Below are 27,141 nucleotides of genomic sequence, written 5' to 3' on the forward strand. Positions count from 1 at the left end.
CCCCTTTCTTCCTCTCTTTCTGTGAGCTACCCATTCCTGTTGCTCAGTCCATGGCCTACTTCTTTGACAGCAGGGTGGGGAATAAATAGACGCTTAGTTGGGTTTAAAAAGTGAATTGGCTTGGGATAAAAAAGAAAAAACACAGAAGAGGGTGTGCTTTCTGAATTAGCCAATAGCATTGTCGATACAAAGGGCCTCTATTTCAGCACGGCGCACCATGGAGATGACCATGTTTGACCCTGATCAGTTCAAACCAATTGGATCATTGTCACAAATCTGAACACACATTTCAACTTGAGACAGCGATGACGCCGTGAAGCTGTTTAGACCACGCACTCACACAATGAAAGATACATGGTAAACAGACAGGTGTAATCGTACATTCTCCATATCAGATTACATCCGCCGTGATGCTGCATCGATTGTCCTGGTTTACTCACGCTGGCAGACACATGGGGTTTGCAAATTCCTTGATTTTGAATGCAAATGCAAAGAGGTACAGCTGGGCCAGCCGGAGAGTGCAATCGTGAAAAAGTTGTCACTGATCCGTGCATTTATTTGCAATGAAATATGGAAACGAAGAATTTGCATACCAAATTTCTGGGTTACGTCTAAAAAAAATAGAGACAACCATTCTCCAAACGTCCTACAATTAGGACAATAAAAGACTTAGAGCCTTTGTATTTCAAACAGACTAACACAACCAGTGGCTGAGCTCCTGGAGAGGGTGGACGAGGCAAGGGTCATGACCTCGTCCCGGACCCAAGAGAGGCAGTCTATAGGCTGGTCACAGCAGGCACATTCCTCTCCATCTGGGAAGCGGCGCTAGTAAACTGCAAGGGAAGGGAATTCGAGGGCTTGTCCTGCAGAGAACCCCCTACTGGGTTCTGCTGGGAACCACCTGGCAGCCACATGATCCTATTTCGCACCACCTCTTCCAAGGAATCAACCCCCCCGTTGTGTTTGCTGATTCACACCCTGCCCAGCTATTGCCCGGCCGCCACATCCACCTCCGCAGAGATCTAGGTTCGACCAATGACCAACTGGACCTTGTTTTCTCCTCCCCTCCACCCTTTCTTTAAGCAGCCGTCTCCGTCTCGTCTCTCACAGAAACATGAGGTCAAGAGGCTTGCTGAGAATAAATATATATATATATTTTTGTCATGAAATAGAAAGGCAGAAAGGAGATTGAAAGGAGGTGAACCCAGCTGAAGATTTAAGTACATGTTTATGCCGGTGTGTCATCACACAGTGGAAAACAAACCTCCCTCCACAAAAAAAATTGTGAGCCAGACCATAATCTCTGGGTCAGATCCACTCTCATCAGCCATCCATCACTCCCGAGCCCTCCTGAGGCCCTGTGCCGCCCATTAAAACGCCACATCTCCCCAGCCCCCTCCATCCACTCAGCCTGTTGGTCAGCACAGTCTCCACGAGGAGGACTTCTAACCAAGGATACTTAAAATAAGCAACCAGTTGCTAGGTGACACCTGCATCTATTACTAGACACAAACACATCCTGCCCGGATCTCCAAGAGAAGGCAGAATCCAGCTCCAACCTGGTCAAAGAGAGTTACGAAGCCTGCAATGTGTTACTCGTGCACGTGTCCATACAAAGATCCCCCCCATTATAAGGCGCTGTGTCTCTGAACCACAATGGCGCAGCCATCGTTGAACATATGCGTAATCATGTGTTACCACATAGCACCTGATAAACTGGTACACGTGAGCTCCTTTGACGGTGTTGGAATCTTTTATCTGGTTTGAAATTATAAATAGGGAACATCTGAGGACGATGTTCACAGGGACATCACGTTGTGCTCAATAGGCTCAGTCTTCTGTAAATCAAATGCAAAGGGGGCTTAATGTGAGGCAAGGTGTTGGTATTGACATCCACGCTGAGCATTTGACTTGACAAAGCCCAAGCTGGATTCAAAACCCTTATGTCAACATGGCCAATCTCGCTCCTATATGATGATCAATGTTAGAAAATCAATGGAGGCATACTGCCTGGCTCTGCCACGTACTAATCAATAGAAACAGGCAACAACCCTCTTTGAGGATCCTATAACCACGCTTTGCAATGCAGATTCTTGACAGCCGACAGAAGTGAGGAGTGTAATTGGATTTCAATTAGTAACAGAGCCTTTTGATCCAGTGACGCATAGCCACTGAAAGACAATCCCACAAAACTCATTAATAGATCCTGACTCTAGAGAGCCGACAGAAAGACAGATGAAATGTAACGAGTTCAAATGTCTAAGCTTTTATGTCCTTGACCCTCAACCCCTAGCCCCTGGTAGCTCCAGAGGTGATGTGTGAGTATGTGTGTGTGGACACATGGTCAGAAAGGTCCAGATATTGGCTTACAGGGGAGTGAGTGAGGGCATAGCTATAAATAGCCGTGGCTCCACATGGGAGAGCTGTGATCGAGGACAAGGTGTGTGGTTTGACAGGGGGAGGGGGTGCAGGAAAGGAGGGAACACGCTTGATTGGCTAACCGGCTTGGTGCGCCCCTGAAACACACAGATCCCGCCCTCCTCGTTAAAACGTAAACATGGAAAGTGGTACATTAATAAAGGGCATAGAAATCGGATTGTAACCTTTTCTTGTTGTCTCATCTGAATGCTACCCTGTTGGTTTAGCGAAGAACGATTCAGAGAACTGATTCAGATCAGTTAGAAAAGCAGTTACAGACGGATAACGGAGCCAAATAACTGCTGGTCGAAGTGTGCTGAGCAGAGAACATTGGTGAGTTTGTGTTGGGAAGGGTAGGGTGATGGTTTGGGGGGGGGGGGGGGGGGGGGGGTTGTGTCTGGTGAGAAATGATAATCACGAAAGACCCAGTTGGGAACAGGACACCCAGGACAGGGCTAGAAGAGTGTGGCACACACACACACACACACACACACACACACACACACACACACACACACACACACACACACACACACACACACACACACACACACACACACACAAAAAATGCATTCGAAACAGCCCTACTTCCACCCAGGAAATCGGATGTGGCCAGGCACCAAACGCAAACCCAGCATAGATAACACGTGAAAGATGTTGTTGGTGCCATGTAAAATAAGGGATATGGGATGTACTAGTACACATATGTATGTAGCTCTCGACTCGTACACGCAAACACATCGACTCGTACACACAAACACAATAAAAATCTAAAAAAAGCTAAGAAAATACAATGCAATCAGCTCAGGGGTTGGTTTTTTTGTTGCCGATAAGAGTAATCAGCAAACAGGAAATTACACTGCAGACAAAACCCCAGCTGCATGGCTCCAAAGCCTTTTCAATCGTTGCCATGACTACAGCACACATCCACATATACAGTACCCGTTTTGAGCAGCTTTAAAAAATATATACAATAACCTGACTATACGGTCCAAAACGATATTCCAAGGGCCTACTACCAATGGGTTGAGTTCCTTCAAAACACCCACATCGCAAAGTCTTTTCATCAGGCAGGTAGCTGTGTAAAGATGAAGCTACGTTAGCCTTACGCTTCACTTCCTGAACTATGTGCTCTGGGCATACTTGGTGTACTGAGAAAAAAAATAAGAGCGAATTCAGCGAATCATTTAATTTAGCCAAGATCGTTGGGACATCAGTTGATGTCTGAAGAGAAAGCATTTACTGACAAAGATGGAAATGTCCTCCACCAAGAATGTTCACGTCAACGATGCAATGAACCACTTGTGGGGCAGCCCGTTGGACCAAGCTTCCACTCCAGTATTCCCACAGTGCTCTCTGGCACGTATGCTTATTTGCTTGTTTACTAAAACATCTTACAAGGATATCCCTGCCTCAAGTTTTCACAATGCTAATTATGGAGCGACGCCGCTGACTTGAGGTCAGGGGGAGGGAAGGGGAGAAGAGGGTGCTTGAGACTGCAAACTTTACGCCAAGGTCAAATAATCCATTATACTTGACCGAGTGCAACGCAGGACAAACAACCCAGCCATTTATATGTCATACGGCCATTCATGTTCTAGATCGAATGTGATCACCGACAGAGATTAAGAACACAGCAATTCCAAGAATATAATACAATACCTCAGATCTGTTTCAATGTCAAAAGTTGAGCATTGTGAATTAAAAAAATAAAATAAAACATTCTTCATCAAATATTCTACATGCAAGGAGAAAAATGTATAAACATCAAAGATGTGTTTAATCTCATTCCAACACTCATACTATGACGCAGTCACAGTTGAGCAACTTTAAAACAACCAATAATATAAAAGTTGTGTGTTTCCCTTGCCACATTTCTTTAAGCATTTAAATAAGCACCAAATCCATAAAGTGACGTCAACAATAAGATTGCCTTGTTTTTATTATTACTCATGTTAGGACTTTGATTGATAAAAGCTAGAACACATAGCCACAATTGAAAGCCTTCGATGAAAATCAACCTTTACTGACACACAGTAAACCAGTTCCAAAGTGGATAACCTGCAGCACATGCACAACAAAAGAAAGGTGGTACATTCCCGTGTGTGCTCGCACACTTACAATGCAACCTGGCAACATAGCAAAAACAAAAAGGCATTATTTTGATCAAGTCAAAACGCATCAAGGCTTCGCACAGTTTTACAGGTTTTGAGCATTGGACCGCTATCCAAAATGAAAACACATGGGCTACCATTACACAGAAACACAGGTGTGCTTGCCGGACCTAAAAGACACTGGCCTGCCACGTCTTCCTTTTGATCAGCGCTCGTTTAGCATCAACTTCTGGTCTCTAATCCATGATGACAAGAGGCTGTTTACAGTAGGGCCAGCCTTCAAGTTGAAGGGGGCTTAACGCAGTGCAACGCTTTGCTTGTAGCAAGCATGGCCATGATTAGATTAGCTAATTAGCCTGCTTAAATCTTTTTCCTTTTGTAGTATTTCTTATACATGTCCGCGCCTTCTCGGTTTGCATTGAACCGGCCTTGTAGAGAAGTGAATGGAGAAGAATAAAGAGGACGGGGGACTGGGATTGAAGGAACACACTGTGGTTACCAAGGCTCTTTGGTCAGAAACAGCAGTGCTGGATCTATATGCATTATACATCTGTTATACATTACCTGAAGGCAACGTGTCAATAACTTGGCTGCAAAGAACATTCAAAACATTGAAAAACATTGAAAACCCGCCCCTAGAACCAAGTTTCCTGAGCAAGCAGTATTCCCAGACAGAGGCTCGTTTCAAGAGGCCACACAATTGACACAAGCAAAATAGGAAAATAGTTAACACTAACTGGTTCCACCTGAAGAACACACACACGTCAACAACCATAGATCATCTAAGCTGACGGTGATGATCAGCCAAACATCTCTGTTTCTCCCTCATTGTGAGGGGAAGGATGTGGGAGCAATGTACAGGACACAGACCTCTCAGTACTCAGATACCGAGGCCAGGAGAAATACATCCTCCCTTAGACGAAGAGTGTCTCCTTGAAAAAAAACACCACATTTAACATCACTTAGATGATAAGCAAACTCGTATATCAATCTATCATTACATAATTTAACTGGTCAAAAGAGTCAAAAGATAACCACCCGATTAGATAAAATGATTAGCTAAAATAGCCTGAATCCTTTCTGATCTAATTTGATTTATTGTGCATATGTACACCTTAAAATGTTTTTCAATGGCATCCATTCATATCCTGTAATTCACAGCAATTGAGTTATTCTTTGACTCTAGGAGGATCCTCTACATTACAGTTGGGTGGTCCTGGTCCCCACCAGGGGGGGCTGTGGTGTACCCCCACATTTGTACAACATTAATGCTCCAAACTGGGAAAACAATTCAGCTAAAACAAAAAAATATATAGAATTTAGAAAAAAATTGAAATGACGTTTTCTGCTATTATATTATCTATATAATAATAAAGCGCTTATGTTTTCTGAATTTCCAACAAGTTTCTTGTAAATTAATAAAGCTGTTTTTGGGCTTGCTTCAATAAAACCTGTCTACAAATACAATACATGAGTATGTGATTCTCAGATTAGTGCAGCCAATAGGGCCCATGAATTGCTTTATCTCTGCGAAAGTATGCATTTATAAGCCATAACAAGAGGTAGAGGTCTGGTGCAAAAAGAGCTGAGAACAGCGACTCTTTTTACCCTCATCAGTCCAATCCTATCTGCACTGTCACACAGAGGATGTAGACATGATGGCTATCAAAAAGAACCTTCACAACATCAAATGTATGAAATTAAATGATAATGACCCTGAAACTGTAAATTGCAACACATAGTTGTTTGAGGAATGAGTTAAATAGCGTGTCTCTGCAGCATTTATGTTTGCAGGAGGTTTTTCAGTTTAATTTGGCTTTTTCTGTCTGTCCAGGTCAGGTGAATTGCACATAATCACATCACAACAAGGTCAGAGTTGGTGAGATTAGTGACACAAGCAATCAGCCGGGGTCTCTGATAAAATGGCTTCCAAAAAAAGATTTAAAAGATACAAATAATGTGCAATGTTGCTAAGATTGGTTCCACTTTAATCTTGGGGAATATCCCAAGATTTTATATAATATAACTGCTTTAACATGCAACTAGCGGGTTGGCACTACAAAATATTTAACATGTGTGAAAAGTATGAAGCATACTGCTGTAAAGAATATAATTATAATATATCTGTGGCTGAGAATTAAAGCAAGACTCATTTTAGTACTGCAACATGCACACGCACCAAAATACTTAAATACTTACAAAATACTAATTTGACGCAAATCCACCCAAGGGGAATACACCAGATGCCAACACTACAAGAAACTTGCTGATTGACAACCTCATGCAGAAGGACATCTTGACAGATGATTGACAGCCCCGTGCGGCTTTGTCTCAGTGGGCCTATGTAGGTATTCCCCTAAGGATCTAATCGCACAAAGCACACCCTGCCCCTTAATACTACCTTAGTTCGCTATTATTCCCACATGCAACCAGTATAAAACAAATCCTTGATAACTTCTTTCCATGATCACACAATATGAATTAATAGCAAAATATCATTATGCCTGTTGCTTGTGCCAGATGGACAAAGAGGCAGTTGTAGACATGTAGACATGTCTACATTAAATATAATAACCTCAAATTATGTAGGTATTGTTAGCTTAATCCTCAGTTTACAAACGTCTGCTGTTGAGCAGGCGTCCATGCTAAGCTGTGATGTAGGCCCTGGAGAGAGAGAGAGAGAGGTCAAAGGTGAGACAGGAAGGGACAATAAGGAGCACAGGAACAGGAAGTGGTTAGCGACAGAAAGAGATGCCAAGAATGAGAGACGGCGTCGCCCTGACTAAACACGTCACGCTCCAGTGTTGACAAAAGGTTCCCTTACTTTGTGTGCACTAATTAAGATGAGCCCGGTCCTAGTCTCCAGGTAACGATGACTGCTCTACCTCACAGTACTGACCACCGGCTCAACATCAGGCCATGTCCTGTCTTCAAATGCCCAACCTCTCTCACTCTCTCTGCGTTATCTCGTGACGCGCTCCTGCGCACGGCATCCTGTTTGCGGTGGGTCAGGGGGACATGTACATGGACATGGTTCCTCCATGTGACACCCAAGACATTTCACAGGCCATCGCGCTTTCTGCATGGGCCCTGGTATCTCTGTAATTGGCCTCTTCCTGCTGTGGGATTAGGAGTGGGTGAGGGACAAGAGTGGAAAATGAATGCTAAAAGATGAGATTGAGGAATGGAGGGAGGGAGAACAAAAAAAAAAATGGGGGAAGGAAGACGGGGGAAGGGAGAGTGTCCCAGTGGAGAGGAGGGACCAATGTCAAATCACTCGTTTTAAAAGTCAGGACCACAAAAAAAAAAAAAGAAGGTAAAAACATGGCTCATCAAAAGCCCAACTATACCCAAATCAGGGCTCGTCTTAAGAACCCTCTTTCACAATGACTCCCTGAAGCGCTGACCTTCAGCGTGGCCCAGAAAGCCGGAGTTCCAAAATAAGCAGGAGGGAGCAGAGGGTTTCCACAACACAGACCTCAACTCCGGCTGAAACTGAATTCCTTTCATGCTCTACCAGCAGCAGAGCAGCGTCCGGCGGTGAGCTGTGAACCCAGAGCCTGACCAGGGGCCTGACCAGCCTCACCCCGACCACCTGGTCAGGGCGACCATAATTGTGCACTGACATGTGGCTTGTGTTCGATCCAAACATCTCCCACGCAAAGTCACAATCGTTGAAAAGGTCTGCCTATGCTCATGTAGATGGTCCCTCCTGGGTTATTTTAAGACCTTTCTTTTGTTTTGGGGTGAGGGAGGGGGGGATCTGGAAGGAGTTTGATGGGGCCCCATCTAGGGCCCTGTCCACACGAAGCCGTTTTTTTCGAATCCGGATAAATACTTTATCGGATTGGCCTCGCGTCCACACGGATCCGGCGTTTTCAGGGGGTGAAAACGGTATTTTTTGAAAACGGGTCCCAGAGTGGGAAAATTTGAAAACGCCGCCCCAGCGCATCCGTCTGGACGCCCAAAACGGGTTTTTTCTGAAACGATGACGTCATAGCCCCGCCTCTCTAACCTTTAACCTCAGCCGCCGCAACGAGACGCATCATAACAACAACAACAGCAATGGCGGACTACATGCTTGTGCTCGTACTACAGAAACTACTCAGTCTATTAGGGCTGTTACAGCAAAACCTTCAGCTTCTATATTACTGCGACGAGCAACAAAAGGCCATGGAGAACAACATACGCCACACGCTCTTGGATCCACCTCGCAGAGTAACCAGAAGGGCCACCAGGAGAAAGTTTTGGACAAGACCTGGACGAACTAGCAGCTGGTGGGACAACTTTGTTGCTGGTATGGTTGTGGATAATGAGGCCTGGCATATGTACTACAGCGTTTTGGTTCGTTTTCACTGGGTGCGTGTGGACGCAGATATTTCTGAAAACGATGCCGTGTTTACGGAGATTTTTTTGAAAACGATTAAGAAAAAGATCGGATTCGGTGAAGCCGCGTATTCGTGTGGACAGGGCCTAGGAGTCATTTGAGCTGTTGTATATTTTGAGGGCGGCCCTATTGAAGCAGGAGCACAAGACACTTCCTGAAAGTGCAAATGGGAACGAGTGGCACGCACTTAAAAGGGAAATGACAAACTTACGCCATTCATGATTAAATCTGCTAATTTCACCACAAACGTTCAATACAATTTGAGGAAATGGTGATTCAAAACGCTGTTGAGAAATGGCCCAGAAACAAGATGCACAGCCTAAATTTCCAAGGTCATCTCAAGTGTGTCATGCATTCACCAGGCCTATGTGCACGCAACCTACGTCAGAGAGACAGTTACTGAAATAGCCATATAGGTCATTATTAAGAGTGAGGCAAATACGATCCTAATTTCCTCTTCCATCTTGCTTTTTTGCACTCAACTGAATTCTTTATGCCACCCTGGCAACAGATTAATGGTTTGGGTGATGTCTCTGGTTGCCAGGAAAATAACCCTACTTCCCTTGTGATCAATGCATTCCGTTGGGAAACGTCATGTGCAAGATGTAGAAATACTTCTTTAGTCCAGGTCTTTCGGCTCACAAGTTAAACAAACACAATTACAGGATTCTTGGGCCCCTACTTTTTACATTACTTTGCATATGTATACTATGTATACATTTCAGGGTAGGAAAGTGGAAAACTTGTTCAGTTGGTTCCCAGGAAATGAGCGCAGTTTGAAATGGAGCGACCCCCAGACATCGCTGAATGGACCCCACAAAAGTATAGACAAAAAAAAAATCAACAACAATGGCTGGTTGTGTTGCGCCGGAAGATTTTAAAACAAATAAACTGCCTCCACGGGGATTCAAAAACAAAGTGGGAGAGGTGATTCAGAGCAGCGTCTTTGCCATCATTTAGCTCAGACCTCTGCAAACAGCAACAGCGAAGGTCTTTGACTTCCAGAAATAGGCAGGCCGAATCGTTTCTACAGATAGATACGGTTGGTAAGGCAGGTTGATAGGTCAGGTCCCATCAATCATCTAAACCCCCCCCCCCCCCCGAACTCCCAGCCCACCCCCCATGGGGAGGGCCTGTCTGACTCCTGTGACCCTCCCTGGCACAGTAAAGACATGGCAGGAGACAGCTCGGACATGGGAAACATTCTCATACACACACACAGCACAGGATGCGGGTGTGTGAACAGGCCGTCAGGAGAAAGAGGCGTAAACAGGAATCGAGAGACAAAGTGCCGTCTAATCTCCTTTTCCAGATGCTAAACAAAAACCAAAACAGCGCAAAGTGTTCTTCTTTGTGTTTGTTTACCCACAGTAATAAGTACAACTAACAGACAATGTTTGATAAAATCAAACATTGACAATTTGTTGATTTGACGATTTGCCATATATTTTGTGACACACGGCGTTAAAGAGAATATTAAATATGTTGTTTATCAAAACAAAGTGCTCAAATTAATGTCATTGTCAATTAATGACATATCATAAATCTGTTTTAATCTGTGTTTCCTAGTTCACATTTCTTTAGTTTACTGTGTCACATCGATAATTCTGCATGATTATCCGTTGAATATCCAATATCTTTCAAAGAATAAATAAAATAAGACTTGATAAGCTGCTATGTGTGATATTTGGAATACACCCCCACAGTAGCGCTTTGCTGCTATACATTTCACTTTTACTTTTGCTGTCGGAGTGGCCCTGGCAGGCGGACATTATTGAAAAACCTGAACGCATGTCGCCTGTTGCCGCGCCGACTACTTAACATTGGCGTACAAACCAATTTCATTCAGCCTCTGAACAACTATGCATTAAATGATGATTCAGAAACTTTCTTCTTCATTTCTGGGTCAACAGGTCAACAAAAACATTATTTGACCTTTGGCCAATGATGGGCTAAAGGGAAAATCCCAAGGGGCGTGGCCCACTAAGATATGTTTTTTGTTGGCGTGTATGCAACTATGCATATGTCTTCTTAGCTTTAAATAATAAAATGCTGTTCAAAGTGCAGCTGCATTTCCTTCGTCAATATATACATCCAGAGAATACAACGGAAGGCTTCATTGGGGACACAACTCAGTAAGCACCGTTAAGATCCGGAAATATAATGTTAACAAACCATTATGAATGTTAACAAACCATTATACACTTATTTTGTGATATGTATCACAACTAAGGCTGTCACTTTTTATTCGAAATTTGAATGCATTCGAATATGACGTGACATTTCCGTATTCGAATATATATAATCAAACCGGTTTTTCAAAGTGCCATGTTGTGTAGCGCATTTTTTACAGTCTATGATGAGACCGTTTGGTTTTAACTTTTCATTTTATTGTTTGCCCTCTCATCCATTCGTGGGCGAGCTAATCAAGCGAATAATACATCCTGATTCGAAAATGGATAACGCACAGAACCGCCGCAGGTAACATCGTGAATAAAAACAGAGCCGCACTTGATCCAGATCAAGTTGATAAACTGCAGTTTCTAGCAAACAACATTAAGAAAGTATTATTTCTTGCAGATAGGCTATAAGGCTTTACTCCTACTGCTGTCTCCTATTTAAGTTGTCACGTTATTGTTTGCGCTGTGCAGTTCCAATTCCGTTTTTGATTGCATGGCCTAATTTTGTGATATGCATAGTGGCACTTGTTATTGATTAAGTTGATAACCTGTTTGTTTCAAACAAAGAGGATATGGCCTAAGTCGTGTTTAGGTCTCCCATTGTCACGTAATACATTTGTGATTGAATCTCCGTTACAGTGTTGTTGTTTTTTTGGGGGGGCAGCCCTAATCACAACTCACAATAGAGGAAAACTAACACGTGGGCACCCAGATGACTTTAGATTAGTGTCTGCTGTGTCCGGGTTGTCATGCTCTGTGCGGGTGGAAGAGCCCAGTGGATTGAGTCAGGGCTCAGAACAAGTAATGTAGGAGGACTGTGGAGCTGACCAGAGGGATTTCAGGCTATTATAGATTGACAGTAGTTCAGATCACAGTAGATCAGTGTGGCAGCCACTTCCCGGCCCTGTCTTTAATCAATCAGATAATAAGTTTTAGCAGACAATCAGATAAGAGGACCCCATTTGCCCCATCAAGCCTCCTCTGGCCCCTTTAGCCAGAGCTCAATCAACAACTCATCATGATTTCCAAGTGATCACATGTCACATGCCTGCTTTTGAAGGATTAGCGATATAAATTGAATTTGAGCCAATTCAAAAATATATTCTCATTTCAAATAATAAGTACTCCTCAGAAATAGTGTCCTCTGCTATATATTGGCATATAAAGGTAAGGTTATAATTAAAATCAATGCTGCCATGCCATTTGTAGACCAGAGAATTGTAACAATATAATATTTTTCATTGGACAGACACAAAGCAGATGCCAAAGACCTCATAAAAACCCTGGTTGCTGCGTTTCTGTCAATTTAATGAGCATGTTGATAGTTAGTTTAGCAGCCTGGACAGAGCAAATGATTGGAAAAGTGTAGTGTGTGGCTTGTACAGTGTTACAGGGGACAGTTTTACAACCACAACTGAGTTTCACTCCATTTCCTGAGGTTTATCACATGCTCAGGCAGGGACCACTGCAAGTACATGGCAAAATAACTCAAACTAAAAACCTGATTACAGGTAGAAGATGTTTATCATTTCTCGCACAGACAGTAACCTCATAAGCAGTTAGCCAAGCAGGAAACCATAGAAGCATATCACTGCCAAAATAAATAAATAAATAAAGAAAATCGCTGGCAAAAATGCCATTGCACGCGTGACTGCACACACACACGATTATTGCAAGCACTTTTACTGTCATCATGCCCAGTATTTATCTGTTCGCGAGAGCAATTACATAGCCTAGGCGGCGAGGAGAATATCATTAATTGAGCGGGGCACATAATGGGAAGTTGAATGCAACTCAAGCACCCCGTTCTCACAAACTCTTTGCTCTCGTACTGATAAAAAGTGATCTGATCTTTTTTATCTGTTCCAATCATGTTTATGGTTATGATGGCCATGGCTGGCTCCGCCCACTGGGTACCAAAATGAAAAAACACCCTTGCACAAGTGTTCGCAATCATCATTCATGTAAGCGGATGTGTTGGTTGTGTGCGTGCAGTTGTTTTTTGCTTGTGATATTTGGCAGTGATACGCCGCCATACTTGAACACCATCATGGAAAATGAGTCTGCCAGTAGGTCTTTCACAGCACGCTGGGCCAAGTTATCATTCCTTAGGTATTCAGCCAAACATACAATTAAACCTGTAACTACTTCCCTAAACAAACACCTTTCAGGGGAGGAGTAACAGAGACGGTAACTATGTTAGCTATGCCAGAGCCATCCGAGAGAGAGTGAGCTAGTGAGTGGGTGATTGAGTAAACCAGCCATCCGCAGGAGTGCAAACATACAAGGGTTACCCGTGAACGATGATGCAACGTGGAAGTACGTGGAAACCGCACCGGTCAGAGGGGAGGGTGTGACCACAACTTTTCATGAGAAGACTCCCTTACGGGGAACAAGGAAGCAGAGAGTTGTTTAGTCAAGTCAAAACACAACTTGCCACCCTCCGCCTACACCACACTCGAGAATTTGGAAACGAGAATTTCCAAACAGTGAAGTAACCTGTCGCCCAGTCGGTTGAAAGTTCATTGAAGCAAACTCCAAACCGCAATGTAGGACATATTCCAAAATAAAAATAACGGCAAGGTGCACTTTGTTTAAAAAAAAGGATGTGTGTGTGTGTGCGTTTTATCATCTTAGTGGCCTTTACTGAGGGCTGGGTTATCGCTTGCCTGTTTGTTAGCCACCATGCAAACACAGCAAGTTTCCATCACACACACACACACACACACACACACACACACACACACACACACACACACACACACACACACACACACACACACACACACACACACACACACACACACACACACAGTGCCCTAAAGCCTAAGCACACACATGCATGGTGCTACATGCATAGCAAACTTTAGAGAGTGCAAATATGCCTCCACGCACAAAGAGTGCCATGCTGTATGTGTGCCATTGAAATACGCACGCATGCAGCACACACCAATTCATAAACGTAATGGAAATGAGTTTCCACGACATAGAAGGACACCTTTTGGAAAACCGCCTGTCAGCTGGACTGTGGGGCAAGCGCTACTATAGTACCAAAAGTAAGGCTGTTACGTAGTTAGGTTCGTTTTGTGTCACTGTTTGTGTCTGACCGTTCTGTTACTTTAAATAATTGAAACTATATACAATGAAATTCAGATTATTAGTACTAGCTATTATGGAGCAAGCAAGGGTTTGACATCTCGCCGTCAAGGACGCCTATAGGTAGATTGTGGACTTGGGGGATCGGACTCAGCGCCTTTTAGCTGAGAGTCAAACGCCTTAACCACTACACTATTCCACCACTACACGCTTCCTATCAACCGACGAATCAGACATTTTCCAATTCTCAATTCTCGTTGACTCGTGAGTCGTGACTCTCCACACTCCTGGGAACGGGAGACAGACATACACATGTTTATGTCAACTGGAAGGTTTGGATTTTACCACTGCGACGCACACGTGCTCCAGTACACCAGGACGCTAGCTCTGCTTTACCTAGCGGCTACAACAGCCCTGGCCTGGGCGCTGCCACCCCAGCCCTACAGTGAATGAGGCTTTGCTGTTCCGAGAGAGGCGGTCTAGTGAAGGGCCGGCGTCCTTCCCATCCTGCGCTGGACAAGCAGCACGAGTGTGAGGGTTAGGGAACATCATGGCCAAGAAGATGAAAATAACCCCAGGAAATAACCATGTTTTTCCCCTCCACTCTTGAACGCAGTTAAGAAAGCTCCTATGCTAATAATGTAGTAAAGTTATGGAGCCCGGGGAAAAAGGGATAGTCCACAGAGGGCATTTCTCTTGTATTAGCTTCATCGAGAGCCTAATATAACTCACAAGGAGGTCTAGGGACATAAAGCCCTAAACCACTGGACAGCCTCCAACTTCCTGGTTGTACTCTCACAGACAGGACCAGGGGAGGTTAAGGGTCAGGCCTGTGTGATAAGGAGGGTTTATATGTTACATATAATGCGGTTATCGCAAATTACAAGGAAATTTATTCCGTTAACTAATCACAATTCTTCCGCTCTGACCAAAACCTCTCAGTGACAAGTCATATGTCATATCTTATCACTTAGTGTCATATCTTCTTATTGTCCAATGAGCCTCTTTAATCTAATTGTTGGTCACTGTGTTACAATGTCTTCCTCTCCCAGCGTTTGGTACCACTGGCGACAGTAGACAATACTGGGATGATAACAAATGATTCTGTGAACTGATAAAATATCAATCAGTCCTACTCAGTCTGCAGTCTTATCGCATACCAAACTCCATTTAGGCCTTGCATTGGCTTTTTATTGACGTCTATTCAGATAATAAATCTGTTTATTCACATAACATTTGCATGGGAATTTCTACATTCCCAATCGACATTTGATCCAATTTGGTTGTGACGATGCACAAGTTATAACTAGTAAAAAGTTTGCAGTATTGTACTTGGAAAGGACCGGTGTAATGATAGTCATAAATTAAACTCATTCTCTGGGGAGAACTCGCTTCTACACATACACATTGAGTGTATTGAGTGTGTTGAGAATGAGTGAGTAAAAAAATCGAATAAAGTGGATTTTCTAACCTCTAAACATTTATCCTCTAGTTTGTGTGTGTGTGTGTGTGTGTGTGTGTGTGTGTGTGTGTGTGTGTGTGTGTGTGTGTGTGTGTGTGTGTGTGTGTGTGTGTGTGTGTGTGTGTGTGTGTGTGTGTGTGTGACACACATACACCCAAACACAAACACACTTAAAATGCATCCAACAAATATGCCGCAGGAGCTACGTGGCGAGAAGAGGCCCTTCAAACATAAAGGCATCTATGAAGATATCCCTGCAACAGATTCTGTGAGTAAGTGTAGCCTGCGTGCGTGCACATGTCAGCAACAAATCTGCTGTCCTTCTAGGGAACAGGTGAGAGTTGAACGATAGAAGAAGAAGAAGGAGAAGAAGAAGAATTGATTGAAACTCAAATGATATGCTACAGAGCATACACACAGCCAGTCCAATATTTTTAATGTTATGTTAGATGTTATAAGGATAAGTAACATTGTATGTGTTCTGGGGTTGGGTTAGGCGATTGCATTGATACTACGTTCATCTACATCCTGATGAATTTATACAGAAAGAATTTCACAATAGGAAAAAGAAGAAGAATCATAGTTGCATAAGCAAACCCTGTGTAATGACTTGGCCAGATGACGTCTGACACAATGACCTTGGAATCAACCACACATTCAGTGTGTGCACAGGACCTAGACAATAAGCACACTAAAACAACAGCTTTGCTGCTGGGAATTGGCTGGGTGTGTTTATAATTAACGGACACACTCCATTGTTCACCATGAGACAGACGCAGACAGACAAACAGACAGACTGCTTCTGAACCGGGCCCTTGTGGAGGGCTGCCAACAAGACCAAGAGCCATCACCATGAATGCTTGCAGCCCCCTTTAAATCAAACCACCTCCATCATCATCATCATCTCCATCATCTCCATCCCCAATTTCTGCTACATTCTTCTGGATGCAAAGTCACACTGTGTTGAAAAGTAGCAGAAAAGGACGCCCATCACAACAAAACCGCTCAGCAAGAAACTCCAACTCACCCGTGCTTTCACAGCCAGACCGGGTGACGGCATTTGTGTGGAGAACAGAAAAAGAAAGAATCTGTCACCAAATCAGTGGGCAGTACATTTTCTGCCTTGGTTACCCAAATAATATTTGTTTTCTAAATTTGCCTTTGCAGTGACATTGGGGGTAAAATACAAGTCATGTACGACACAAAATGTATGCTCATATCAACAGGTGAGCAGAGCAAGCAAGAGATTGTATAGGCTCTGGCTGATGTCTATCTGTGCTTTCGGACTAAACAAGGGAGACGAGGGATCTTTGGCTGACAACTCTCTTGAAAATCAACAGGGAAAAAAAGAAACAGCTGTGGACAGATAAATGCAATGCACTTTAGGGCCTTATTTGAGAAACTCAAGAAGCCAGTGAGAACATGCATCGGAGCCGAGCCCCCCGCTGTGCAATTGGAGGAAACGTCCTCCCATCCAGACGAGTGGTGCTCTGAGACACTATGGTCTGCTCAACATGTCGGTGGCTCCATTCATTTACTGTGCATTTCTCAGTCGTCTTTCCCTCCATCGTTAGAGTATTGCTAAAGAACAACACAGTAGGACATTTACCACAAAACAGAGAGAGGTAGAAATAGAAGATCAGGAGAGATTTGTGAAGTGAAATGTTTGTTTAGAGGCAAAAAAAAACACAATTACGGAAATCATATATAGGAAATCATATTAATTAGGGAATCATATTAAGGAAACACACACATTCCAGGAGCCGGGCTAGTGTGGACTCGTACAGAGAGAGAACATGCAGCATGGAGGGAAGGAGTGGCCATTGCAGGTGGAGTAAGTGTGGCAGGGTGAGAGGAGCCTGTGGTTGGTGGATAGGGTCTGGTTATGTAAAGACTGCACTGCTGCTGCATCATCCACACAAAAATGTGTGTTACATAAATAACATCAGCCTCCTGAAACGCCCAGGGTAGGGTTTTGAGGAATAGGAACAATTGTCAACAAAATCAACAGGAAGACAACAACAACAACAACTCTGGAAGAGGAGCAGTGCACCGTAGACGACAGGCGACAGAGCAAGAGATCAATAACGCCCGTCGCCACAGATTCCCCCCCCCCCCTGCCTCAAAACAATTCCAAAGCATACCATAATTTGTCTGATGCAATGAACACCAGATGAACTGAGTGCCCCCCCCCCCCCCCACACACACACACACACACACACTCCAAGACAAACCATTTGGCAAAGTTATATGCAAACACACAACTACCCCCTCACCTCCCCCACCATCCTCCACCACCTCGCCCCTTTCCTCCCCCACCACTATCCTCACCCCTTTCCTCCAGACCAATGCCCTACTGACGATTCCTGAAGAGGCTTACATAGACTGTCGAGCATGTGCAGACATGATGGAGGAGTGCTAAAGGGTATAGGCGTGAGGAGCTACATGCTTTAAGAGCCCAAGAACTCCAGGGAACTCCCTCGCTGCAATCGACGCTATGAAGGGGGAGGGGTGTGTGGGTTGGCAGACATGGGTGCTTGAGTACTGAAATGCCTTTATGGCTGGGTGAAAGGGCCAGTAGTGTAAAACACACACACACACACACACACACACACACACACACACACACACACACACACACACACACACACACACACACACACACACACACACACACACACACACACACACACACACACACACACACACACACACACAGTATCCTGTGCCCAATTAGCATTTGCTTGGAAAATATTGCAAATCCCCCACTTCATCCCCAACAACGTCATAAACTCCCAAATACCTTCATAGTTTTCAGGAGGTTTTCATAGCAGAAAACTAACTAACTAACTTTCTTTGCTGTAAGAGATTACAAGGCAAAATGATCATGGATTAGCCTCTGAGCTTCAAATGTATAGCCTATTAATAACTTCATAAACATGTAGATTGACAGCTGGTTAAACCTGAAAGTAGTAGAACAAACCGCATCCTAAACCCTAGCAGACCATTTCCTCATCAAAGGTCTGCATATATTTGGCAAGTACAAAAAGATTGCAATGAAAGCAAATATTGATTACTAGGAGCTGGATGTTCAACTTCACAGTCCTATGTGCCAGTGCCAGGGCCTGCTTTCCATATGTTGGTACAGGTGAATCCAAAAATAATACTGTTTTCACAGTGAAAGCACCCTACTTAACAGGGATTCCCTGGTTAGCAAGAGGTGCTTCAGGCTATGGCCCAATTCAGGTACACTTTGTTTCGATTCAGCATAAAACAGAAACATTTTAGGACCAATACTTTAATGCACCAATGTCTGTAGATTGCCAACTTTAAAGTTGAGATAAAGAAGTGAAGGTGTGAGTAATTGTCCATCAATACTAGCATCATCAGCGTCATTTTCTGGCATCTGGTTGAATTTTGCCTGTTTGATTGACATCCAGCCCAAGATTGTATTCTACATGCAGAGTATTCATTTACAAAACGTAAATTGTGCTGTCGTTTAAAGCAGAACCATCCTGTTGAATGTTGAGACAGAGTTGTTGCATATGGCCTTCACTGACACTGATGCATGCTACACACCATTTTAATGTTGATCTATTCACGTCGAGCCGCAGCAGTCGCATAACATGCTCACTCGTACGTCCTTGGCTCGGAGAATCAATAAATCAACCTCTTGGCGGAGACTGATGGCCAACACACACTAAAGTGTTTACTACATGATGAATATTTCTCCTTCCGTTCCATACGTTTCCATGTTGAGGCGCAGGCGGAGAAGGATCTATTGTGGCAGGATTGATGGGCCAACAGCGTTTTGTTCTCAATACTAGGTTATGCAACTTGAGTTAGGGGAATCGATATGTAATCCAGTGAATATGCTAAGGGTACCTTTTTGTAGGGTAGTGAGTGGTGGGGGATGGAGAGGGCTCTGGCAGAGGGGCTGTGTTCTGTTCAATTGGGGTCGAGAGCTGATACTTAATTCATCACTCTCTAGTCTTTTTTTTTTCTCCCTCTTCTTTGAAATTCTGCTATGGCTTCTCTGAGGGGGCGGGGGACGGGCGAGCATGGGGAACACCAAAATAGCATCATCTGATCCTTCTTTCATAAACTTTTCCACTCCTGCAGCCACATGCTGGACGTTGACTACAGCAGAAGTGACGGAGGGGGTATAGAAAGAAGGCAAGAAAATGCAAGAAAATAAACTAATAGACATTTTCACTGGAGCCAACTCCTTTGTTCAGCGTTGTAATTAAAAGATCGGTGTCTAAAGAACAAAACCAATCCCCTCCATTTTTTGCCCCGACTCCTATTCAAGGCGGTCGGAGGGGAGAAGGGCGAGAACCTTTTGAACTACACAGTAATGACTGCAGTGAAAACATCCCATAGCGCAGAAGGCTTATTAAGTTAAGCTTAAACCTTCTGCTTATTCCCCCAAAATATAGATCAATTCAGCCTTACACTAGACAGTTCATAAAGAAGATAGCTGTACTGGTGTTGTAGAGCCTGCTAGGATCCCTCGTCTCAGCTAGCTAGGATCCCTCGTCTCAGCCATATGGTCTGAACACTCACGACCACACACAAAGACACTCCGGAAACACCAGCCCCCGGATCACACGACGCACTCCACCCAACAGCAGCAGGACTTAAGTGACATGGCGCAGCGCTCAGATCAGAAACAAACACTACAAACACACTCCACAGGATGTTCCGTTTCATTATTTACCGACCCACACTCCTCATGACACAACGTGTCCTTGTCTACCAGGAGGAGAAACTGGCCAGGGATCTGGCTTTCGGGGCCACATAAGGTGGCCCTTGTCCTTATTCGGGGCCCCACATGGACAGGCTGGTCTTGTGCTCAGCTACTTAGGAGCCCTTGGAGAGGTACAGGATATTCCGAGCAGTGAAGGGCACAGAGGGACCTGACTTCAGGATGCTCTGGGTGGGGAGGGTTTTTGGGGCTTCTCCTGCGTTTTGATCTATTTTGGCCGAGTTTAATGTGTCGGCTCACTGGGGTTTTGATTGAATCTTGTTAGAAGAGCCAACTGTGGTGGCCTGCGCTAGATAGCCATCACGAGGGAGAGAAGAGGGCGGGGTAGTCACGAGAAGAAGAGGGAGGAAGAGAGGATGAGGAGGATAAAACGTAGTGCTATGGGGAGGTGGAAAGATTGTAATCATCAGAAGTAGGGTGCTAGACAGAGAAAGGACCATACACATCTACAGACATAACAGTGCCAATGTTTCCAGATGGACAAACTTAGTATTATATTATTATTACACATTACTATTTCAATAAAAATCCACAGCATTTTAGGTCTTCGGCATACATATACCACAATATACAACATCATCATTAAAGCATCATACTTGACCTACGACCCATAACCCTAGAGTACAACATTTTCACACTAATATAAAAGTGTAAATTAGCCTGTAGCATCACCCTAGAATAGACAAACTGAGACAAGCAAGAAATGTTAAAACCTGAAATTGCTTGTTTACCCAAAACGTTTTCCTGTAGACGGCAGCCTGAACAAAAAATAAATAAAACCATGAAAAGCAAACAGTCATGAAGGCCTACAATGATAGATCAAATGTATTTACAAATGTGTTTTTGACATCCAACAGGTTTGGTATTCAGAACTTGAATAAAACATTCTTAGGCCACACAGGAGCCGTCATTGCTTGGGTTAAGTACAAGAAATGCGATGCACAGAAACTTTTGTACAAAACTGTTTGATATTAACATGATGAGGTGAAAGGCCACTTAAAAGATGAGATACTTTTATCAAAGCATCAGCGGTTGCTGTCAGCACAAAAGGTTAGGACTCATAAAGATTAATCTAAACGAATGACATGACAACACTTTCACATGTTTCAGATTAGAAACTTGTTATGAGTTTATCACACTGTGACCACCAAACTAGTTGGAAAAAGAAGCGGTTACATTTGCTGCTGTGCTGTACATCGTTCTTTGACATCGTGCTTGTGTGCCAGGGTGCTTGCTTATGTCTTTGTGTACTTGCTTATGTCTTTGTGTACTTGCTTGTGGGCTCACATGTGTGACTGAGATGCTGATGCACTTACTGCTCCAGTTGTTTGGAGTTAAATTCCCTCTCATCCTATAATAACAGTATGTTAGACTTTTAACCTATCTTTTCTCACTGCCCCTTTCCCTTCCTCCCCCAAGACACTTGCTTACACGTGCTTTTTGTCAGGCCATCACTGTAAATAAGAACTTGTTCTTAATGATCTGCCTGGTTAAATAAAGGTTTTTTTTTTTGTTTTTTTTTAACTGGTTCAGCTTCTGGGAGGCCATCAGTTAAAGAAAACACAGGGCCTGGTAGAGGTGGAAATGTATCTGCGTCAGATGAGCTCCAAACAGAGCAGATGTCAAAACAACTGGGTGTCACAGCGTGGAGGGGGTAGTATGAGATCCACAGAGGAGACATCCCTGAGACCGTCTGGCCGGAAGGGACCCCGGCCGGACCTGGATGCCACCAACTTTACAGCTGAGCTCCCCCTATTTTTTCAACAGCTTTGGGGGGAGGGGGGGGGGCTATATAGGAATGGAATGCAACATGCTGCAGGAATAGAAACGTGAAGTTGGATCGGAGTTTGAGTCAGTCAGAAAGTTTACTTCAACAACGATAAGCAGAAAGTCACTATCTAATTGCACCCATATCTCATATCTCTATCTCTATACTTCAACAACAATTATGTGGGGAAAGTAGACTTATAATGACACCGTAGTTACACAGAATCTTGTGACGGCCGTACGACAGCTGCTCTTATCGTGAGAAAAGGCAACAGTAGCGATCCACAAAAGATTTCATTGAACTCTCAAGTAGGCCTACGGTATCATCAAACTCAACCCCACATAGACACACAGACACAAAGAAACACACACAGACAAAAGTTCTGTAGATGAGCCTCTCGCCCGCTCTTAGCCAAAGAAGAGATCGCTTTGAGGGGCCCGTATTTTTGGTCTTGGTAAAATAAATGCGGAGGGGAATACGATCCAGAAGACAAGCCGGAGCTCGGCAGTCATGACAGAGGAGCTATTAATAGGTTTACTACAGAGGGGAAGGGGAAACTGCTGGGATGCCGCGTTTAGGGGCCAGCAGTTCACACTAGACGGGGGCGGAGGTGGTGAAGTGGCAGGGTGGGGAGAGGGAATAGGGCTCTCTTGACTGTTGACACAACACTGAAACTGACACATCGCGTTTACACGCAAGACATAGTTTGATTAAAACCGCCAAACATGCCACCATTGTTATTAGTGTCAAGCCCTAATAACCAAGAGGACTGCAAAGAGACTGTAGAGCAAGGCAATGGTTTGACAAACTCATTCATAAAATGTGTCTGTATTAATATGCAGATGTGATTAGCGAGGCTATGATACCTGTAGTCGAGCCTACGTTACTGTAAGCAGTGTGTCAACCAAACACCATTGAAATTCATGATGATTAAATAAAACGTAGGCAATGTCATGACAACAAACACTTAAGATCGCTTTGCGGCATTCGCAACGCGCCGAAAGCACAACGACCACGGAGAGGTGAATAAAAAGCACACCACATGTGTATTTGCAGGGTAATGTGGGGCCCATGCTTTGAGATCTTGCAGTAACGAGTCGAAGGTGCCAAGCGATACAAACGATAGACCGTATGCGTCTTCGCAACACCACGATCTTTGATACACGTTGAGATCACGACACATCATGAACACGGCAACAACAACACTGCAATAACAGGGATAAGCCGGTTCAACGTTCACATCTCGCATACGAAACCACCGCACCGGGGATCATCAACACATCGCACGAGCAACTCACATCTTCAAAGAGAGAGCCGACGTTGGCTGTCACGAGCAGTATTCCCGTGCCTTGTGCGGTCAGCTTGCCTGCCATGGTTGGTCCTGTAGGCTCGTACTCGTAGCTTAGTCTGAGTGTAAAATGATAGTAAACAAACAAAAGTCGGCCAATGTTCCTGCTCCAACTGGTTAAAACAGTCAAAACGTGTCAGTGCAGCCCAGGTTGAGACAGCGGCTCGGTTCGCTCATATTAGCAGTGCGCGTGCATCTAACGTTCCTCGCTGGCTTGAACGTCCGCTGCGTGGATGATGCTGTTTTGATTACTTTTTCACGTTCAGGGCCATCGTAAAAGTTTCCGTTTTTAATCCACCGCGACCGGTGGGCTCTGGTACATTTCAGAGGCTGTAATGTTTCCCTGGCTGTCGCTGTGAAAAAGTCTCCCTCCAAAGCACGAGTGTGCCGACAGGACCATCGCCTTGATTGTTTGGAGAGAGCACAGGCTGGAGTCCTTCACTGTCCTGACGTCATCATTCTAATGAGCGACGGCGCTCTGCTCTTAAAAAGGCAACGCACCGAAAAACTCAGCGCGCTGTTTTCCAACCATTTATCGGTGTTTCTCTGCTATTTCCACATTATCAGGTGAAAAGGTGAAATGGAAGATTAAAATGCGTTTCAATGATGTTGTCTCACTGCCGTTCATGTTGCTAATAAATCACACTATTTGTAATTGTATTTAAATGTTAATACAACCCTAGTTTATTATTTAACCTCGTTTATTGTTTATGATGAGTAACAGATATATTTCTAATGTTTATTAGAATTTGCATTGGATTATGTTTCTGCAAAATTAAAAGAAAGTAGCCTAAATATGTATGGGCTATAAGGTCAGGTCATGGGTTACTGCCATCAGGAACATAAAACAATATTATTGGTGTGTAACTACTGTGAGTTCAAAGTACAGACATAACTACACAATCACAGGGGACACTGGGCACAAATGACTCATACACACCCAACAACACCCATGCAATCAGTTAACTGAATGATTGACGGATCAGCTCGAATAGTGTGCATTATAAAATGTATATAAAGAGTCAAGGGGCGGTTACACATTGACAAGGACTTGCGAGAGACTTTGAAGTGAGCTGAGAGATTATAGCCTACACAAGTTATTCAAAGTGCTCACAGCTGTGCCTGGCATCAGTGGAAGAAAGTCTAGAGTGTGGGTGGGTGGTTGCGTTTGTGCGTGTGTGTGTGTGTGTGTGTGTGTGTGTGTGTGCGTGCGTATGTCTGTGTGTGTGTGCGTATGTCTGTGTGTCTGTACCAGTGTATTAGAGGGAGTGGAGATGTGCTGATGTTAAACAGTGTGTTTGTGAGTGGGAGTGTGTGATTAAGAGGTGTTGAATGTAACAACGGCTACTCTTCAGCCGTCTAAATATTAAATAATCAAATGATTACACATAGAAAAAGAACACACACAGCTGTCCCCCTGTGCAGAGTGGAATATTGTAGAGTTGTGAACTGAGCGGACACATCCAGAATGCTCTTCTTCTGACTGTTTATCGTGACGAAAAATATATTGCGACATGGTGTTGATAGAATATTGGAGTAAAGCAAGAAAGACAGCAACAGGAAAAAGAGGAGAGGAGAGATAAATATCAGTGCCCATAAAGGAAAGACTTGGACGGTCAGCTAGATGGAGAGATGGTTGGGTTTATGAGAGATGAATGGACAACCTTGGGCTAGCCAATACACCCTTCGCCGAGTGATGTGATGCCCTCCATGCTAATGAGGGCATCACATTAGCATCATCACATTAGCACATCACCGATGTCCAATGGAGAATCCCAGAATGACTTCTCCCCCTCTTAACACCATACATAGATGTGTCTCTCTGTGATGTGACCCCTGAGGTGACCCCTGCCCTGACGGAGTGTGGCCCCGCCCCTGAACCCGCCACCCTGGAAGACTGAAATAGAGGCTAGAAAATGGATCTAAAAATAGCATGGGAAAAAAACTGGCACCAAGGACTGTGGCAGGGGGAGATAACATCACAGGTAATGTGTTCCATGTGGCGTGTGTGTGTGTGTGTGTGTGTGTGTGTGTGTGTGTGTGTGTGGAGCGACGGAGGGGTGGTGGGGGTTGAGACAGGATATCCCACAGGGAAGGTACCGTTGGAGGTAGGAACCAGGAGGTTTGTTTTTGTGTGTCTGTGTTGTTGGGGGGGGGGGGGGGGGGGGGGTGTGGAGGAGGGTCAAGGGGGCTGTTTGCTGATAAAGGAGCCCTACGCACTTGGCAGCCCCTCCCCCTCCTTCTAATGTGCTCTGGGTAATGGAAAAAATTATGTTGGAATTCCAGACTGTGAGCAAAATATGTGCACTTTGACCCCGATCCCTCCGCTACTTCAATTTGCTTATCTAAAAATAGAAGGGAAAGAAAACTGGAACAAATGGGAGCTTGCCATGTCCCGAGGGAGGCCGAATCCAGCCTTGTGGAGATGTATGAAGGCCATGCTCGACTATTAAACGCTTTATCGCAAACCCTATTCCAGAATAGATGCTGTATCATTTTATATTTACCCGTGGAGATCCCACTTCTTCAGCATGGGAATGAGCCCTGAGAAAACAACGATATGTTACACGATTTATTGTCTGCTTGGTATTTGGGTCTGCTATGAAGCCAATGCAGAATACAGAAACAAGCCCTTTGGCTACAAAGTATTCTGGTCCGTCTCCTTAATAATGAGATAACAGCAAATCGTCCGGTTTAAGGGGGGAGGAGGAACAGACGGCAGACTTTCCTTTCCAAAACTTATTGAAGCCTGTGGTTTTGTCCAGATACTTCAATGCATTTTTGCACACCCCCCCACACACACACACACACACACACACACATACATACATACACACACACGCACGCACACATGCGTGCACACACACACACACACACACACACACACACACACAGTGAAGACATTAAGGTTATATATGCGTTTATTATTTCTATCTCGGTGAGACAATTAACCCGAGGAACATGATCTCAATTTAGGGAGTTCACAAAGTCTGCCTTTTATTACTGCTCCCTTAAATCTCTGGTATCTCTCCCTCTCCCTCCCTCCCTCCCTCCCTCCCGCTCGGCCGCGGTCAGGGTGTATCCCACTGTGAGTAAGCCTATTTTGGCGGTCCTGTGGGTGCCCTGTAATATTGGGCCCTTACTAATTTATCCTCCCTTACCAATTAATTTGGAGAAGAGTGCTCTCGTGGGAGGAATGTCCATTTTATATTTCTTTATTATTTTCTGCTGAAAGAGGGGTGTGGATGGCCTACATCATTACTAATTCACCAGGGGAGTTTGAGACTGTGCACAGAGCCCTGCTGCCCTCTCTCCTCTGTCTATATATGTTCTGTCTATATATATGTCCGCAGTGATTCGAATGCAGGTGTTAAACGCATTGTTCAAGGTCTTTTGCACCTTAATCGCATAACTTCTCTGCAATACAGATTTTGTTTCTCCTTGAAAAATACACCAAGTTGCTCTGCTTGGCTTTTTAAGCACTGTTTTGCTTTATTACAGTAAACATCACATTGAAACAGTGGGTTTGCTTGTCATTCAAGGGAGCCAGCAATTCAAGCTCATTCACTTTATAATTAGTATTCTTGTCTTTGCTGTTTT

The 27,141-nt window shown here is 44.2% G+C and overlaps 1 protein-coding gene across 1 annotated transcript in view; it reads right to left on the reverse strand.

The window, feature by feature from the left end:
* The window catches only part of LOC311350413 (inositol polyphosphate-5-phosphatase A-like), a 34,868-nt gene extending 10,865 nt beyond the window's left edge, over positions 1 to 24,003 (reverse strand). Inside the window, exon 1 of the mRNA XM_084470429.1 lies at positions 23,492 to 24,003. Coding sequence (XP_084326555.1) covers positions 23,492 to 23,566 — 75 coding nt within the window. The 5' untranslated portion in view covers positions 23,567 to 24,003. The remainder of the gene's footprint in view (positions 1 to 23,491) is intronic.
* Positions 24,004 to 27,141: the final 3,138 nt, after the last annotated feature.

This window comes from Micromesistius poutassou (genome assembly GCF_964030765.1).
Source record: "Micromesistius poutassou genome assembly, chromosome: 7".
Lineage (NCBI taxonomy): Eukaryota > Metazoa > Chordata > Actinopteri > Gadiformes > Gadidae > Micromesistius > Micromesistius poutassou.